General features: G+C 35.6%; 1 protein-coding gene and 1 pseudogene across 2 annotated transcripts; both read left to right on the top strand.

The window, feature by feature from the left end:
- Nucleotides 1–1,387: 1,387 nt before the first annotated feature.
- On the top strand, nucleotides 1,388–3,485 carry LOC111496816 (annotated as a pseudogene).
- A 1,004-nt stretch (nucleotides 3,486–4,489) lies between these two features.
- Nucleotides 4,490–17,104, top strand: LOC111499221. 2 transcript variants are annotated; one of them, XM_023150751.1, is made up of 13 exons: nucleotides 4,490–4,948; nucleotides 5,340–5,511; nucleotides 5,606–5,823; nucleotides 7,560–7,620; nucleotides 8,261–8,333; nucleotides 9,395–9,472; nucleotides 10,263–10,420; nucleotides 12,272–12,440; nucleotides 14,180–14,642; nucleotides 14,732–15,112; nucleotides 15,638–15,841; nucleotides 16,114–16,247; nucleotides 16,744–17,104. In XM_023150751.1, the coding sequence occupies exons 1-13, from the start codon at nucleotides 4,586–4,588 to the stop codon at nucleotides 16,964–16,966; spliced, it is 2,697 nt and encodes an 898-aa protein (XP_023006519.1). In that variant the 5' UTR covers nucleotides 4,490–4,585; the 3' UTR covers nucleotides 16,967–17,104. The 2 variants fall into 2 exon arrangements, with proteins under 2 accessions (XP_023006519.1, XP_023006527.1); XM_023150759.1 differs by lacking the exon at nucleotides 4,490–4,948 and having other exon boundaries at nucleotides 5,347–5,511; nucleotides 5,608–5,823.
- The last annotated feature ends 1,621 nt before the right edge of the window (nucleotides 17,105–18,725 follow it).

Raw genomic sequence — 18,725 nt, 5'->3', positions numbered from 1 at the left:
TAGGGTTGTGACACTTGCACCAATTAGCAATTGTTTGGAGAGATGAGTGTCCGAAGGAGCTACATTGTCGAAGTAGAGAGGAAGTATTTGAGCTAATAATCCTCCTTCGAATTAGTAAAATGACTCAGGTAGCCTACATGTGTATTGGTCCATTCTCGCTATATTGGAAACGTAAACATAATTGTCCATAACAAGTAGTATCAAGTCATGCCTCTAATATAGATAAAATCTTCGAGTTTTAAACAAAGAAATTGTGATCCTTATGACAGCCATAGTGAATCTATGGCTGAACTTTCAAACAAGCAATATGGTCCGAAGAGGAGTTGCACTAAAACTCGTCTAGTTAAAAAAGTAATAAGCTCAAGTTAAAATCAAAGGGATGACTATTTGAGGATACTTATGTCCAAAGTAGACAACATTATATCATTTTAGAGATACGTCAATGTGACACACAAGTAAAAGAGAGATACATGAATGAACTGAGGCCAAATCCAAATAAGAATTGAAAGTTACTACATATATCAACAAAGTGCATCTTCTTTTTTGGTGGCTTAATCATAGGAATTTCATGGTTAAGCTGATTAAGCATATTTTACTTGGAGTAATTCTATGTTGGACGACATCCTATAAATTTTCCTATGATGCATGTGGTGAGTGAGGACAAAACATTTTCTCTTAGATGAGAAGAATAGATAACGTAATTATGCCGCATGGAAATTGCCTTAATCATTACGAAATTAGGATTCCAAATCCTAAGCATGGGTCATTCCAAAATGGGAATGGTTTGTCCTAACAAGACACTATTCTTGAATAACTTTTTTTAATCAACAAAATTGGAGAGTCTCGAACCAATTAGAGTTGAGTTGTTGCTGAATAGGCCTCTTAACAAAACCGTCCTTCTGGTTGGAAGAGAGAGTGTTTCGGGATGTCCTGAATCAACCAAAGAATGGAAAAGAAACAGAAATGAAAACCCCGAGTTTTTCTGTCCTTCCAAAGAGGAAAAAAAGGGAGGCAAAGAGAAATCCATGAAAATCTCCAGAAATTTCTCCATCCCAAGAAAACTCCCAAACCTTTAGTTTTTGTCTCTCTTTTTTTGTAGGGTAAGTTCCACAATCCCCCATTGCCTCCTCTTTTATCATCGCACTTTCACAGTTGGTCTCCCCTTCCCCCTTCCCCCCCCGTTCTCCAACCTCCTTCTTCCTCTCCTCCGGCCGGGTCCTTCAATAACCTTGGAGGACCCAGGATCCTCCCTCAACCACTTCCATGACTTTGGTGCTTCCCTGAACTTCTTCTTCTTCTTCTTCTTCTTCTTCACATCAGATCCCCCATCCATCCATCCATCCATCCATTACTTACACACAACTCTTGGTCCATCCACAATCTCACCATGAGTTGCTTTCCCTGCTTTTCGTCTAAGAGCAAGAAAGGGGCCGATAAGAACAACGACAATTCCGCCTCCTTCTCCTCCGGCCACCGTACTCCGCCGCACCCTAAGTCCCCTGGTCTGTTACTTCTCTCTCACCCCCACCCCTCATCCTAAATCCATGCACATTCTTTTCCCTTCAACCAGAAAACAAAAGGGAGAAATTTTTACATTAATCTAAATTTCCATGGAAACATTTTGGGATTCTCCTAATGTAAAAATTCCCAACATTATTATCCAATAATAATGTAGAAAAGGGGTAAAAGAGTCATTTCATGTCATATATTTCCATTTCTATTTGAACTAAAGTTTTCATGTCATTTATAGCACCCGAGGCAATCAAAACAAAGCCCACAGAGGAAGGGAAGGAGACAGCACAAGAAGGTGAAAAAATAGATGCCCAGAACTTCACTTTCCGGGAGCTAGCCACGGCTACAAAGAATTTCCGCCAGGAATGTCTTTTGGGTGAAGGTGGGTTTGGGAAGGTCTTTAAGGCTACCTTTCAACCAAGTGGCCAGGTAACTAACTAAACCAACCAAATTGGTTCGTTTAAGACACGTTCAATCTAAACATAACTCAATAAAATCTGTATAAAAATGAAGGTGATGGCTGTGAAGCAGCTTGATAGAAATGGTATGCAAGGGAACAAGGACTTCCTTGGTGAGGTTAAGGCATTGAGCCTTCTAAAGCATCCAAATCTTGTGAAGTTCAATGGATATTGTGCAGATGGAGATCAAAGGATTTTGGTGTATGAATATATGCCTGGAGGTTCTTTGGAAGATTGTCTCTTCGGTATATTTTCTATCCCTAATGTGCCTTCTTCTTCTAAGATAGTGTGAGAAATAGAATCTAATATATTCATATATATGTCATCAAACTATGATTCAATATTGGCAGACATAAAAGAAGATAGAAAGCCAATGGATTGGTTTGCTCGTATAAAAATAGCATTAGGAGTTGCAAAAGGATTGGAATACCTGCATGACCAGACGGATCCTCCCATAATATTTCGTGATTTGAAGTCGTCAAACATCTTGCTCGATGAAGATTTCAGCCCAAAGCTTTCTGATTTTGGACTTGCAAATCTCAGCGGCGGCGGCGGCGACAAGTCTCCGTTGCCGTCAAGGGTCATGGGCACCTATGGCTACTCTGCTCCTGAGTATACAAGAGGTGGTCAACTCACCGCCAAGTCTGATATATACAGCTTTGGAGTTGTGATGCTTGAACTCATCACTGGAAGAAAAGCTGTCGACACTACAAAACCAAATAACGAGCAGAATCTTGTTGCTTGGGTATGTTATGCTTTTCAATATCATTTCGTTTTCTGTTTCTAAAATTTAACATCCTTCTGATAATTACTTCATTTTTAATTTCGGCTTTTTAAAAAAATTAAGTTTCCCGCTAATTTCACTTGTCTACTTTCCAAAAATATTTTTAAACTGTAAGCTACATTTGAAAACTCCAATGGATGTGTAACAGGCACAACCATTTTTCCGAGATCCAAAGAGATTTCCAGACCTGGCCGATCCTCTCCTAGGGCGGTTGTTCCCGGAGAAAGATCTGAATCAGGCCGTGGCCGTCGCTGCCATGTGTCTGCAAGAGGAAGCAGAAGTCCGTCCTCTGATCGCGGACGTCATGATTGCCCTCAGCTTCCTATCCACAACTCCGGATGAGAACCTCCGTCCGCTCCCTTACCCGCCGGAGCCTGAGGACGAGGAGGAGGACGAGGAGGACTACTCCTCTTCAGATTGTTCAGATTCCGATACCGAATCTCGAAAAATCGGAAAAGACGGCGCATCTGGAAACTTCACAAGTGCAAGAAACCACGAAACAGACACCTCAGATGATGAAGAACAAGACATCAGTCCAAGAAATCAGAAACCTACAAAGATAAAGAGAAACAAAGAATCTGAGCAAAAACGAGTCGGATTCAAAGACGACGTACAACCACCGCGAAATCACTCCAGAAAGAACAGTTCCTCATCGAGCGATGGAGGCTCTTCAGCTAGAAGCAGCAACGCATCGGAAAATGAAAATAGCAGAGATTCATCGAATAATGTAAATAGAAGTGATTCTACATTAGATCATAACAAGAGTAGGGGATCGCATTCTGGCGATGAAGCTCGACACTACGGCAGTGATTCCGACGGCGGCTCTGCTCATGGCGGCGAAGATTGAGACGTTTGTGGGGGAGGGGGGAGAATCGAAGGACACCAAGAGTGAAAATGTTCCCATTTTTTCTCTCTCGTAAGGAGAAAAAAACACACGCTATTTTAAGTCGAAATTAACTCTTCGATTAAATTATTTTTCTTCTCCTTTTTTATTATCCTATAATTAAATGTTTATACGTCACAAAATTATACCCATCTAAATCCAATTAAATAATTAAGTAAACCTATTCTATAATTATTTTTCTCTCTTTTCTTTATAATTTTTAATTCGAGAGAGAATAACTAAATGGGATAAAAGATCCGAGCTATATTCTTCGTTCACACCTCTCGACTCCTCCCAAATCTTTGTCTCGCCTATACATGCATACATACATTTATCCGTCAGACGCATATTTAATCCATTTAAAAAATGATAAATTAACGAAAATACTGTGAACTTTATAATTTCTCTAAAAAAGTAAACACGTTTACTTTACCGTGAGTACTTTTAATAATATATATATATATATATATATATGGCAGCGGACTCGATTGTGCGACACTCACTTTCCAACGACAAGTGAGCTAAGTCAATTTGTTCTTGCGTCGTCTACGGCCAAACGACGTATGCTCAAGTCTCTGGCCTCGGTTTTAAGAGAATGTTTTAGAAAGCGAGGACAGAGATAGATTTTTGAAAGAGACGTTATATAAGCAAGCAAGAGAGAAATAACAACGGCTTACAGTATATAACCTTAGGACGAGCCTGACCGATATATTTATTTATTTATTTAAATTTAAAGGTATTGTGATATATTTATTTATTTATTTAAATTTAAAGGTATTGTTTAAAAATTGAGAAGTTTTATTTTTGTCTTAAAAAATTAAAATTGGATATTTATTTTTACAGTACCACGATAGTTGGAGCAGTTCATTATCGTCTCTCCCTCAGCACCCGCCTTCTTTCTTCTCTTCGCGGAGGCTCTGTTTCTTATCCAAATTCCCGCAGCCATTAATGTCCAAATTCCTGCTCTCTCACTCCTGCCTTCTCACCCTTCCCCACAAGCACCATTCCTTTTCCCTCCACAATGCCGTCCTCCCCCCCATCCGCTCAGTTCTCTCTACTGAGAAGCGGGGTAGAAAGAAGCGGCAGTCGCGGCAGCAACAATTGCAACAAAAGGACTACGATTCCACTGTGCTTGAGAAGTCCCTTCGCTTCACTTTCATGGAGGAACTCATGGACCGCGCTAGAAACCACGATCCACTTGGCGTTTCTGATGTCATTTATGATATGGTTGCCGCTGGATTGAGCCCTGGTCCTCGCTCCTTCCATGGCTTGGTTGTTTCACATGTTCTCAATGCTGATGCTGAGGGAGCGGTGAGAAACCTGAAGCTTTCTCTCTTTCTTTTCCATTATCGGATATTTTGAAGTAAAGGAACTCTAACCCTCGGTTTGTCTTTCCCGTTCCAAAAACTTATCTAATCGGTATCGTAATTTGAGGTTGAAGTTTTCTCATATAATGTAACCTTCGCACTTGTCACTTGGTAAGCAGAAGACGGGAAAACGTATAACATAGACTGTATTTAATTTGTTCAGGTGTATCCATAATTTGTCCCCCCTTTTCGTGTAGACATGTATGTATTTAGGTGGAAGGAGTGGAATTCAATTTTCCCCCTGACAAAATCAACCTTGTTTCGGTTCCATTGTAAATTTTGTTTTCAGATATGTATTTTTCTTTTTCTAAATTTTATGGTTGTGTTGAATGTAGATGCAATCCCTGAGAAAGGAATTAAGTACTGGACTTCGTCCCCTTCATGAAACGTTTGTTGCATTAGTTCGGTTATTTGGTAACAAGGGTCTTGCTACTAGAGGCTTAGAAATCCTTGCAGCCATGGAGAAATTGAACTATGACATTCGCCAAGCTTGGCTCATTCTTATTGGTAATCTCTTGAACTTCCTGACAATGATGCTTAAAACGTATATATTTTAGTTATGTTTATAGTTTGTTTTAGTTGCTTGAGTTATTTTGACTAGAGGAACTCGTAAAGAACAAATATTTAGAAGACGCCAATAAAGTGTTCTTAAAGGGTGCCAAAGGGGGCCTCAGAGCCACGGACAAGATTTACGATCTTCTAATCGAGGAAGACTGTAAAGCTGGGGACCATTCAAATGCCTTGGAGATTTCTTATGAAATGGAGGCTGCTGGGCGGATGGCAACAACCTTTCATTTCAATTGCCTTCTCAGTGTCCAGGTGACGTATCTTAAGTATTGGATAATTTTGTACAATTTTTTAGGAATGCGTAGCTGATCTCATACAGGTATAGTTAATTAAGGATTCTGTTTTGAATATAAAAAAGTAGAAAGTGACCCTTATAATAATGGTTCTGATAGTGATTGTATATATCTATATGTACGTTCTTCTAGACTTCACTGATTAAGCTTCCATTGGTAGGTGTCCAGCAGTAAAAAATTTTAACAGTCAAATTTGTTACTTTGCTCTCGTGGACTTTGTGGTTTGCATAACATAAGGATGATCACTTTTTCTTCTTCTTTTTATCTCTATAATTTCTTCTATCCCTCTTCCTTCTTCCCTCTCCACTTGTGTAGGGAGGGGGGACACTAAAAGAAGTGGGGAATTTATTATTTGATGGAGTCATTGGATTAGTTTTGGTATCTGTATCTATAGGCTACTAGTTTCATAAGCTGTTATAGTACACAAGTCAATTTGTTTTTGTTAAGCATCTCGGAAGGCTACAAAGTATAAAAATTTGAATGTTTCTCCAAAGCTTTACTAAATGTTGAAAGATCAAATTTTTGATAAACCATGAATAGGTTTTCTCAAATTGAGACCTTGAAATGGAAACTTATTTCCCATTCTCTTTTGGATCTCTATATTTGGTCTATATACTTTTATTGAAGTAGTATCTTAGTTCTGAACTTAGTACATAACAATGTAGATGCAGGTACAAATTTGTAGTTATCTTCTAATAAAAAAAATTGTAGCTATTTAGTCTATATAAGCTTTAGAATATAGAAGTTTAAAATTTGTAATTATTTAATTCATAAACTTTTATATGTAACAAGTAGTCATTGTAGTTTAAAATTTGTAACAATTTAGTTTACAAAATTTGTATATAATAATTTAGTAATTGTTCTTAAAATTTGTAATTATTTAGTCTATATGATGAAAAATCCCGGTTAATGGGGGTTTCTAACATATAGATCTACAATTGTTCATGGATGAATTGTATACTTCTTTTAACAATAAATCAAACTTTTCAATGAAGAAATGAAAATAGACTAATGCTAAAAAACACAAACTCCACAAGGGAGTGAAAAGAAAAGAAAATAAAAACAATTACATAGGATAAATAAAAGCATGCCATTTCGAATTAATGTCATATAATGAAAAATCCACGAAAAACTTGGAAAGAGCGCACCAAGAATAAGCCTTTAGACGAGCAGAATCAAATCTATCAACCCATGATAAATGCTTATCTTTGAAAGTTCTTTGATTTCGTTCCATCCAAATTTCCAAGTAGATGGCCTCCATCGCATTTATCATAGAAGAGAAGCCTTCTAACTCATCAAAGGACCAATAATCAGCTGCATAAAATTATACTTAAAAAGATTGGAGAACACCCAACTGACGTCGAACTAGTGGAAGAGCTTGAACCAACAATTTAGAGTATAACCACACCCAATGAGATGTTGTATCCCTTGAACACTTTTTCATTTTCATTATATCAATGAGAAGTTGTTTCTTGTTAAAAAAAAAAAAAAAAAAAAATCAAGATGCCTCTTGCTTCCTTGGAGAGCTTTACACCATTGGAGGATTTGTAAACTTGTATATGTGTGTGCAATGGCTATTTAATGAATAATATTTATTTCCTCAATGCTAGTAAGTTATGAAGTCTACAATTATTGTCCATTTGTGCTTGAAGCGGTTGGAGAGATCAAACTAATATGGTTTATTTACTTGTTTAGGCTACTTGTGGAATACCTGAAATTGCTTTCTCAACATTTGAGAACATGGAATATGGAGAAGGTTTGCACTATTTTTTCTGTGCTCATGTGTTTTGTTTGATATTCTCAAAAATGCATAGGCAATCTATCTTTCCTAGTAAATACATATTATGGATTCTGGCAATCTACGTTGTGATGACCTACTCCTATTCTTAGCTTCAAGTTTTGGGTGGCATTGTTCTCTTCTGGTCTTTAGTCTAGGTTTTTGGTTACCTTATATTTTATGGATTCTGGGCTGGACTTTTTCCTTTTTAAGTTTTAGTGACTCATTGTAATTTTTCTTCAATCATTGAAATTTTTGTTTTCTTTTAAAAAGATATTCAGAGCTAGAGCTTTTTTATGTTTGATTTTGTAGCTGATTTTCATCCATCCATAATGTCTTGATATGCTCAAGACTCAAATAAAGAGTGGGGGAAAAAAAAACTCAACTCAACAGAACAACTCGTGTTAACGGTCCTTCAGAATTTCAATAATCACCATTTGTTTTGGTTTATTTAACTTGTAATAATATTTTTGGTATAATACAAGAAGAATGAATCATTCGATAAATATGGTCTGGACCAACTTTCAGCTGGTTTTGCTTTATGTGCAGTTTGTAACTGAGCTCTGCTCATATTCTCCATGGTTGAAGTTTGATACTTTTCAACTAAATCATATGACAGATTACATGAAGCCTGACACTGAGACATATAATTGGGTGATCCAAGCATATACAAGAGCTGAATCTTATGATAGGTATGTTCGTTCTTTGTTAAAAAAATGAATGATAGTTATGTTCTTGCTCATAAATTTCTTGTTATGTTGCATCCACTTTGAGGTCGCGGTTATTTCTTTTGGGCTGGTGTTTTCTTCCTTTATTGTGGTAACAAATTAGTCTTATTTTCTCCATTTCATGAGTGGACGTTTGGAACTTGGTGCATGTTAATACATCTTGTTGACCCATGTTACAAAGCTTTTCAAGATTTTTCCTTGTTTCTGATCACATGCTATTGGATCTCTTATAATTTATTTCTGTACGCTCTTCCGTTTAGTTTCAGCCTATGTTTTTGTGTAGTCATTTTTTACTGTTATTTATTTTTCTTGATTAAAGCAGTTCTTTTAGCCAAAAAAGCATCCTTTTGGACGTGACAATTTTTTTTTTACCAACGCTCTGTTTCCTCAGGATTTTGGCGTGATTGTAAATCTGAAGGAGTTTCAAGGAATTCGTAAGCTTGTTATCTCTTGAAACAGAATGATTTAAAATCCTACGCCAAACTAAAATGGTTGGGTATTGTTGGATTTCATAACAAATTTGAAGAAAATTATGATTGAATGTTTTCATATTTTTACCTTTTTTAATCAATAAAACAGGATTGAAAGGTTATGCTTTATTTTCTTTTCCTTTCCAAGGAACATCGAAACAAAATATTTTAGATAAATTCATTTCAAGTCTTTCTTGTCTGACAAAATATTTTATTCACGTTCCTTCCAAATCTTTCTCATTCCAAACAAGATAAGAGATCATTATTTTCAAATCATGAATTATAAAATTACACCTTGAACCTTCTTGATTCCAAATGCAGGGTAAAACTTTAGAAGAGAAGTTTCACTTATACTCGGTGATGTCTTTTCTGCCTTGTTTTTACCATTTTATATGATAGATGATATACTTTTTATTCTGTGGAAGTGAATAAAACTTGTGTTGTGGTTATATGACTACTTTTGTTCAGAAGCTTGTTTCGTTTCTATTCTCTTGTTCATGTAGATGTTTGTAATTCTTACTATTTTACTACTTATCGTTTCATTGTTTTGAGTAGGGTGCAAGATGTTGCTGAGTTACTTGGCATGATGGTTGAAGACCACAAGCGTCTACAGCCTAACATGAGAACCTATGCGTAAGTTGAAACCTTAGTTAATGGGGAAATTAAAGAAATTATTCTCTCATTGCTTTGTTTGAAGTGATAGATGTACTTTTTTTTATTATTTTTTGTTAGAAACTGTACTTTCATTAAGAATGATGAAAGAAAGTACAAAGGCATAGAAAAAACCAAGTCACAAAAGAAAGTACCAAAAACTACACAAATGGACTTCAATCTGACAAAACTAAACCAATATCATAATTACAAAAAGACCTAGTAATTGATACCCACAAAGAGGCATTAAATCTCACCAACTTCCAAGCCTTTCAAGCTCTCTAAAGATTATGTTATTCCTCTCAAGCCAAACCCCCCACAACACCGCAAAGAAACTTGCTAGCCACAAAACATTGCTCTTCTCACAAAAAGGCAGCCCTAGGAGAACCTCCTCAATCACCGCAAAGTAGTCCCTATTCCAAACCAAACATAAATTAAAACCAACCAACGGGCCCAAAGGGACCGAACAAATGGGCAGCTCCACAATAAATGATACAAATCCTCAGATTGGTGTCTACAAAGGATACACCATTATGGGAAGAACACAAGAAGAATGTATCGGGAAGCAACCCAAAGTGTTGACGAGTCTCATTTACTGATGAAATGGTTAACGGTGGAACTTCTTTTTTAAGAATTATGTAATGAAAGTTGCTTTTCTACCTGGATAGCAGATAAAGTCTTTTAGGCTTCTACTCTTTTATTATTTCTCTCTATGTTCTTTCTTTTATAGTATGTTATATTGGTGCATAATAAAATCATGTATTTTTTTCAGGCTCTTGGTAGAGTGTTTTACCAAGTATTGTGTTATACGAGAAGCCATCAGGCATTTTCGTGGGCTAAAAACTTTTCCAGGTGGAACAAAAGCTTTGCATCATGAAGGAAGTTTTGGTGATCCACTTTCCTTGTATCTTCGAGCTTTATGTAGAGAAGGTATTTTACAATTCATCATTGTTAGTGGTAACAAGAATTTCTTAATTTTCTTGCCATTATTGATTTTGAAGCAGGAAGAGGAACTTTGATGGATTTTACTGTCACACTTATTTATGATTTACTTAGGTCAAGAGGTTGTCTTTTGAGTTTAGTCTAGGTGCATGGAAGCTTGTTGGATCATTCACGAGCATTAAAACAAAAAAGTAAAAAAGAAGTATATTCATATTTTTAAATAACTCGTTTGACATGCCAAATATTGTACAGTCTAAAAATTAACTCCCAATTAAAATTCAACCGAGGAGTCACTAAATGTTTTATTTGCAAAAGGTAAATTCATAGTCATGGAACTTCTAACCGAATAAAATGAACACCCCCTATTTTATTCATAAAAGGACTATCAATTTGTAGATATTGTGTACATGGCTTGTAATTTCATATGGCGTGTATTTTCCTGACTAACATCTTTTTTTCTTTTTCTTTTTCTTTTTGAAGGAAACAAGCTTTTCCATTAATTAAATGAAAAATTAAAAAGTAGCAGCTTCAATTTACATGAGAAAAAACCATCAAACAACTAAAACTCAAAAACGAACAGCAACCCAACTAACTAGCAAGCAAAAGAAACCAACGGGCCATTATACCCTTCAGCTAAAATAATAGACCAGCCTGTAGATGTGGCAGGAACAAACTAAGAGATTACACAAAGAATGCAAAGTTCACAATATATGAAGTAGTCTAAGTTCTTTTATAAGGTAAAATAGGCATAAATGTCAAGGTTACAAAATTAAGTGGACTAGACATATACAGACATTATGTGCTTATTTGTTTTACATTAGTGTCACGACTAATACAATGGGCTGTCTCAAATTAAATAGACATGTCATTGTATGCCTACTCTCTTTTATCATGACACCATCAGTGTATTGCTGGATGCGTTGAATGGGCATGGGCTAAGATATTATCAAAGCTGGACGTAAGATTGGGACATCATCAATTTGTTTTAAGCTTGAGGACGGGTATACCATAACTCACCAAATTCATGAGAGCTATTATGGATTCTTAGTTGTCATTTGACCTTCCAAATGCTCCCATCCACTTTTCAAGCTTTGATGAATGATGTCTAGTGGCCTTCTGTTTTCCGTAGGAATTTGTTCTAGTCTACTTTTATGACATTTTAATACATAGCTCATTGATGACAGAACAGTTAATCCATCTTACTAGGGTGTTGCGAGTCTTAAGGTTATCCGCTGATTAAATCTTAGGAAGTGCAACTTGGGTCAGGGATCATTTGATTATTTGGAACATCGAGTCTTAGTAGATGGTTTCCAAGCTGATCCTTTGATGATACCTTTCTAGGATTGTGGATTGTTTCTTATTATCAGAATTTAACATTTTTTTTTTCTCTTCATAGTCGTGTCAACAAATCAATTGATGGTGAGTAAATGCTGATCTTCTTGATAAGTATTAATAAAGCATATGTGGAGGTATTATTGAGGAAGCCTAATCTTTTTGCATCAATACAGGAAGTTGCTTATCTTGTTTCTGTTTGACTGCTTACAACGCTTTCAGTTTCAGCTCGTCTGCTTACACTTGCTAGTATTTAATTAATAGCCTCTGAACTTGGCAATGAACAAGATAACGACATTATTGTAAGATAATAAAGAGAGTGGTGATCCAATTCACTTCATTTGAATTGTCTTCTTTTAGTTAATACTCCTTGGTTTTGGGTGTTTATCACAACTAGCGGCTGATTGATCAGCTATTTCAGTTATTAAATGTTCTAATCAGAATCCTTTCTTATAACTTCCCATAGCCATTAGAAAATTTCTGAAATGGTGTCCCTCTTTTGTGCAGGTAGGGTTGTAGAGCTCTTAGAAGCATTAGAAGCTATGGCTAGAGACAACCAACAGATTCCTTCGAGAGCCATGATCTTGAGCAGAAAGTATCGATCACTTGTGAGCTCATGGATTGAACCTTTACAGGAAGAAGCTGAACATGGATACGAGATAGACTACATTGCAAGGTGTATATAATATTGTAGAGTAATCTCCCGCAACTCTGGCTTTGCCTCTTCTCTTATGTACTCTTTTCAATACCACCTTGATAAATTTATTGGACGATTAGTTTATTGATTTTCTTAATTCTGGAAAAGGGTAAAAAATCATGGGTATTAGTCATCACTCCAAAAGCAATATCTAAAACAATAGGCACATGCCTGATTTTGGCAATGGCCTTCAGTGTTGGAGGAAGAAATTCCACTTGAGAATGCACCCTGGTCTGGACGATGATTCTCTGTTTACTGATTTGTTTGAACCTTTTTCTGCATTGTCTTACATGTCTTTTCTTTCTATTTGACTCTTTCTTTATCTTATTTTGCCATCCGGTTACATATCTTATGTTCTTTTTCACTTTTGTGTGACCTCAAGATTAGGATTTGGATGTTGCTTGTGCTTCCGGAAACATGTCCCACTTCATTCTGCTACTTAAAAATAGGATTCTTCGGTGGCTTATTCCTAAAGATGCGAAGTTGTAAACGAATAAGAGAGAATTTGGGGGCTCCCTTTCTCTTCTGAATTCTTAGCTTCCTAACCCAAGAGAGTGCCCACTCAATAAACAAAACTCCTTAAATACTTTCTCAATGTATCCTTTTTACTAATAGTGGTAATGGGGTTCACTTTTCACAATCACACAAACTACTAGGTAGACTCAGTCCTCATCTGCTTCTTACTGTCCACTTCAATAATAGGGGTATATCATTGGTTATCCTAAAAAGCCAGCTTCTTCTCAAGATGAAGATCTGGAAATTTAATAATAGTTAATAATTAGTTCTCACATAGCATCAGTACCTCCTGGATCCTTGTATAGTTCAGAACTTCGAATAATACTAGGAGGAGACTGGAAAGCCTAAGAACTTAAGACCTCATCTAGTTGTACACAAACAACCATATCTGGATTACGCTTGTGGTAGAATGGGACATATGACATAAGTGCCGGCAACGGCCTTATGTAAAACATGAAAACATGGTGGATTGAAACAAGATCAAGTAACAAAAGTATATCAGCAACAAGTCCCTTTTTTTTTTTCTTTGTAACAAACCAAATTTCCATTGAGAAAAAAGAAAGAAAACAAGTATATACAAAAAAACAAGCCCAGCCAAAAGGGTCTAGAAATAGCTATGGAAATGGACTCCAATCCAACAAAAATCAAATCAATATCATAATATTATTCCAGCACAAGTAGGTTTCTAGGTTTCTGCCTCGGGCGGGAAGTATGCATGCATTGGAATTTACCAAGAAAACATGGTTCTTTAGCAGCACTCTCGAAAGGGCTGAAGAATACCTAAAGTTAGATATCTTTCTCTTCGTAAGGTTTTACCTTACAATCTATTATTAATTTGGTTGAACTTGTTTCATTTATTAAAGATTGATTCTGAGCTGCCAGTATCTTGAAATCACTGTGCCTTCTCTTTTGAGTTTTACATTTCCTGACTTTATTTATCAGGTAAAAGCAAATGTTATGGGATTTAATATTGGACTTAAGTTAAAACGTTGAGTTAAATTATTTTCGATGAAATAACTCAAGTTTCTTTCTACTTGTGGATGATTCTCTTAGGTTACAAGCTTTTGTCGTTTGCATGGATATGAAATTGCCAATCCAAACGGCAAATATTTGGGCATGAAACAATTTCATAGTTTAATGTTGCATTTTGTTTGGATCCTATTTGTTTAAGATGATGACAACTAGCTCTGCATGTGAATCAGATACATTGAAGAGGGTGGACTCACTGGAGAACGCAAGAGATGGGTGCCTCGAAGAGGAAAAACTCCTCTAGATCCTGATGCAGATGGATTCATCTATTCAAATCCTATGGAAACATCCTTTAAGCAACGATGTCTAGAAGATTGGAAGATGTACCACCGAAAGATTTTGAAAACCTTGCAGAATGAAGGACTTGCAGCTCTTGGGGATGCATCTGAAGCTGATTATCTTAGAGTCGAGGAGAGATTGAAGAAAATTATAAAGGGTCCCGATCCAAATATTTTAAAGCCAAAGGCTGCAAGTAAGATGCTTGTATCAGAATTAAAAGAAGAATTGGAAGCACAAGGTTTACCGATTGATGGAACTAGAAATGTTCTTTACCAGCGTGTTCAAAAAGCAAGGAGAATAAATCGGTCTCGTGGTCGGCCCCTTTGGGTTCCTCCAGTGGAGGAGGAGGAAGAGGAGGTTTAACTAGTCCTTTGATATTCATTTTAAAGATACATTATTAAGAGCCACTAAAAATTTTATTAACAAATACGTACCTTTATCTTCAGGTTGATGAAGAGCTGGATGAACTAATTTCACGAATAAAGCTACACGAAGGAAACACAGAGTTCTGGAAACGCCGTTTTCTTGGAGAAGGCTTGGACAGTAATAATGTTAAACCTTCTGAAGATGATCAGTCAGAACCTCTTGATTCTTTGGATGATGTTGACGTTGTAGAAGACGTTGCAAAGGAGATTGATGAAGAAGAAGCCGAGGAGGAAGAGGAGGTTGAACCAACTGAGAATCAAGATGGTGAAAGAGTTATTAAGAAGGAAGTTGAAGCTAAGAAGCCTCCTCAAATGATAGGTGTCCAATTGTTGAAAGACGTTGACCAAACCTCAACAACATCCAAAAAGTCAAGGAGAAGACGTTCTCGAGCATCAGTTGAGGTATGAGATGTCAACTTCTAGTTTCCTTAAAAGGAAACATATTTTTTCATTGATGGAATGAAAAACTACAAAAGAATATCAACCAATATATTGAATTAAAAAAGTGGAAAAATTCCACAAATTCTGAACTCAAACAAGCATGAAAAGACCAATCTACAAAACAACCGCGCACTTCATAAATGTCAACAGCCCAACTTAAAAGATTTACAAAACTTTACAGCATCTTGCGGTTTCCCCTTTTTTTTGAACGTCTATTCTCAATGCTGAAATATCCTCGTATTAGTTAACTGAGTTCATCTAAACATGTATATTCAAAGGCCTATTTACTAAGGTAAGGAGAAAGAGATTATGGAAATGAATTTTAGGAGGATAATTATATGCCAACTGCGTTAGAATTTTGGGAACTAAATCTTCAAAATCAGCTTCTTACTGATGGAAACTTATGTTTGCATTAAACCCTTTACCCATTAAATTAAAACAATTTGAGGTATGCTTACATCTTCCTACTTTAATATGTGGATGCAGGATGATCGTGATGAAGACTGGTTTCCTGAAGATTTATTCGAGGCATTTGGAGAGTTGCGAAAGAGGAAAATCTTTGATGAATCTGACATGTACACAATAGCTGATGTTTGGGGTTGGACTTGGGAGAGAGAACTTAAGAACAGACCTCCCAGGAGGTGGTCACAGGAATGGGAAGTGGAGTTGGCCATTAAAATTATGCACAAGGCAATTTCTCTCTACCTTTTTCGCTTGTTTTCTCTCTCTCTCTCAACTTACCATCCGCATTTGAGTAAATTAGGTTAAATTAGTCGATTTCTTTCTGCATGAAATTCATAGCATAGAAGAACAATTGGTTGCTGAATGTTGGTGAATTTGCCGTTTCCAAAATTTCATATGGAAATCATTACCATAGAGATTGTTTGTATTGACCTCTTGACTTCAACAGTAGCATTAGAAATCTTTAAATTTGTTTCTGTCTAATCTTTCATTCTTTACAGGTGATTGAATTGGGTGGGATACCAACAATTGGCGACTGTGCCATGATCTTGCGAGCTGCCATCAAGGCTCCTCTTCCGTCTGCCTTTTTTAAGATCTTGCAGACAACTCATAGTCTTGGCTATGTATTTGGGAGGTACGCTTATTTTTCCTGATTTATCAAGCTCTTAAACCCTAAAAGGAACAAAGAAATTAAAGAAAAAAACTCAGCGTTTGAACTTGGAATTTGGTATTGTGCAAAAGCTGGATAAGTAATTTTATGTCATTTTCACTTTTGTCTCTCATTCTCTAAAAGTTTCCTAGTTTGTCTCCAATAGACAAGGCCTAACTGTATGTAAGTATAAAACTTTGTCTTTCCGTAAGCTGTTTATCATCACGATAGGTGTCATGGTTATGAACATCTCTCTAGTTGATTCATATTCTACCTCAACAGGCCAGGTTGATTTGGGTTGTGTGGAGTGTATATATTTCTTACCATTAAATTAGAACACAGATAATCATTATTCCATTGTAAATTCTTTTTCCTTTAGATTCCGAGCAGGGGTTTCGAACGTACGACCTTTTCTCGAGAGTATATACTCAAATTGGAAGATAATTGTGTGTTTAACTCTTGGGACGTCTCTGTATTGCAGCCCATTATATGATGAGGTTATTACCCTGTGTCTTGATCTTGGGGAACTAGATGCAGCCATTGCCATCGTAGCAGATCTGGAAACCACAGGAATCTCGGTTCCCGACGAAACACTCGATCGGATAATCTCCGCTAGACAGACAAATGATGCTGCACCCAAGCGTGATTCGCCCATTGATATTACACTCAATGATCATAGTTTAGCCAGTGATGAAGAATCATAATCATCAAACATGTTCTTGTTTTCCTTTTGTACAGTTCAGTTCTAGAACACTGGAGTTGAAAAATTTTGATCTGTTAATCCGTAATCAATCACTTGCTTTACTTTATTTAATCGTTTCACAAATTGTTCTTGGCACTGATATTGACTCTCTTCATAATGTTAGGTTTTATATCTAAGCTTAATTTTGTTTCTTGAAATTTCAGACTTATTTTATTTTGAAAGGTCTTATTAATAAAAAATATTTTTAAACTTTACTCTTGTCTTAAAAAAAATATAAAACTTTTCTATAAAATATTTTTTAAATTAAAAATGCTCCTATAATTAATTTTGGATAATACACGTTAATAATATGACAATATAGTCTTCATAAAACACATATATATAATATAATATATTTCACCCACTTAATTTTTAAAAATTTAAAATTTAATATTATAAGCAATGATTTTGATAATTAAAAAAATCTACCCTATAACTTTTTTTTTAGTTTAAATACTACTATTAGCGTTTCAAAATTAACTAATTTATTTTTTTAAGAATCCTCTTTCCATTCGAGGCGGGTTCCTGCATCCTCTTTCCATTCGAGGCGGGTTCCTGCAATGGAGCCACAGGTAAAGTAGACATATGGCCCAATCACTATCACCAAAACTAATCAACTCAGATTGTTTAATAGAAACGGATTAGAAGGCGAGTAGACATATGGCCCAATCACTATCACCAAAACTAATCAACTCAGATTGTTTAATAGAAACCGATTAGAAGGCGACGTCTTAGAGACAAATTCAATGAATGAAACAATTAACATTATCATCAAATAATCCACTAAAATTTTTTCCATTCAAAATTACGTCTAACGACCACAATTAATCTCAAGGGTATTAACAAAACTGCAACGTTCGCTTTCCATTCAAAACTTATGGGTTATAATTTTTTTTAATATTTTTAAAGATCGTTAACGAAAATAAGTAATTTATCCTAAAAATAAGTGTAGAATTACCTAAAAAAAATATAAAGGAAAAAAAGATAATCAGATCACATGGGAATGAGTTGTTTGGTGAGTGGAAATGATGAACATTGATTAGACATATTGTCTTTGTGGAAACAGTAAATTCATACATCATTATCTTCACCACCAACCCACTATTACGTTCATATTATTATTATTTTTTTTAAGCCATGTTTATTACGCCTAATAATTGTCTGTCAATTTATCAAATCATACACATTATTATACCTTCTCGATTTGTTATAACTTAGTTATTCGTTTACACGAGTTTAGCTTAAGATGTTTTTTTGGAACAATTAGATGAATTTAATAGATCTTTTTAGGACGAACAAATGAGTTTTATGAACGACAAAATTTTAAATTTTGAAACTGTGTTCTAGTTCTCGTTATTTTTATTGTTGATGTACAAATGCACCATGTGATACAACGAGAAAGAGAGAAAAGTTTAGCAAACGAGGAAGAAATAACCTCTAATAAAGTCGTAAGGATTGTATTTGTATGAGGATTGGTCCAACGTTCACCACCGTTTTCTTTTCCTAGATCTAACCAGGCCTCGACTTATGTTTCACCTGAGTTATATATATAATTAAAAAATATGAACGAATAACACATTAATATTTAAAAGGAAAATAAATTAAATATTTTATATTATTCAATAGATATTTATGTGCATGTCACTCTTGTTATAGCTTAACTAATTAAACTATACTCAAGTTGATGTTGATGTGTAACACTTGACTTTCTAAGTAATTTT

The sequence above is a fragment of the Cucurbita maxima genome, unplaced genomic scaffold (genome assembly GCF_002738345.1).
Source record: "Cucurbita maxima cultivar Rimu unplaced genomic scaffold, Cmax_1.0 Cma_Scf00002, whole genome shotgun sequence".
NCBI lineage: Eukaryota > Viridiplantae > Streptophyta > Magnoliopsida > Cucurbitales > Cucurbitaceae > Cucurbita > Cucurbita maxima.
This window is presented reverse-complemented; position numbering and strand designations above follow the sequence as displayed.

Bases quoted from the DNA above. Each gene is read 5' to 3' on its own strand.
- LOC111499221 (XM_023150751.1), top strand. From the start codon at position 4,586: ATGTCCAAATTCCTGCTCTCTCACTCCTGCCTTCTCACCCTTCCCCAC. The intron at 4,949-5,339 runs GTGAGAAACCTG...TGTTGAATGTAG, and splicing joins ATGCTGATGCTGAGGGAGCG to ATGCAATCCCTGAGAAAGGA. The intron at 10,421-12,271 runs GTATTTTACAAT...TCTTTTGTGCAG, and splicing joins TCGAGCTTTATGTAGAGAAG to GTAGGGTTGTAGAGCTCTTA.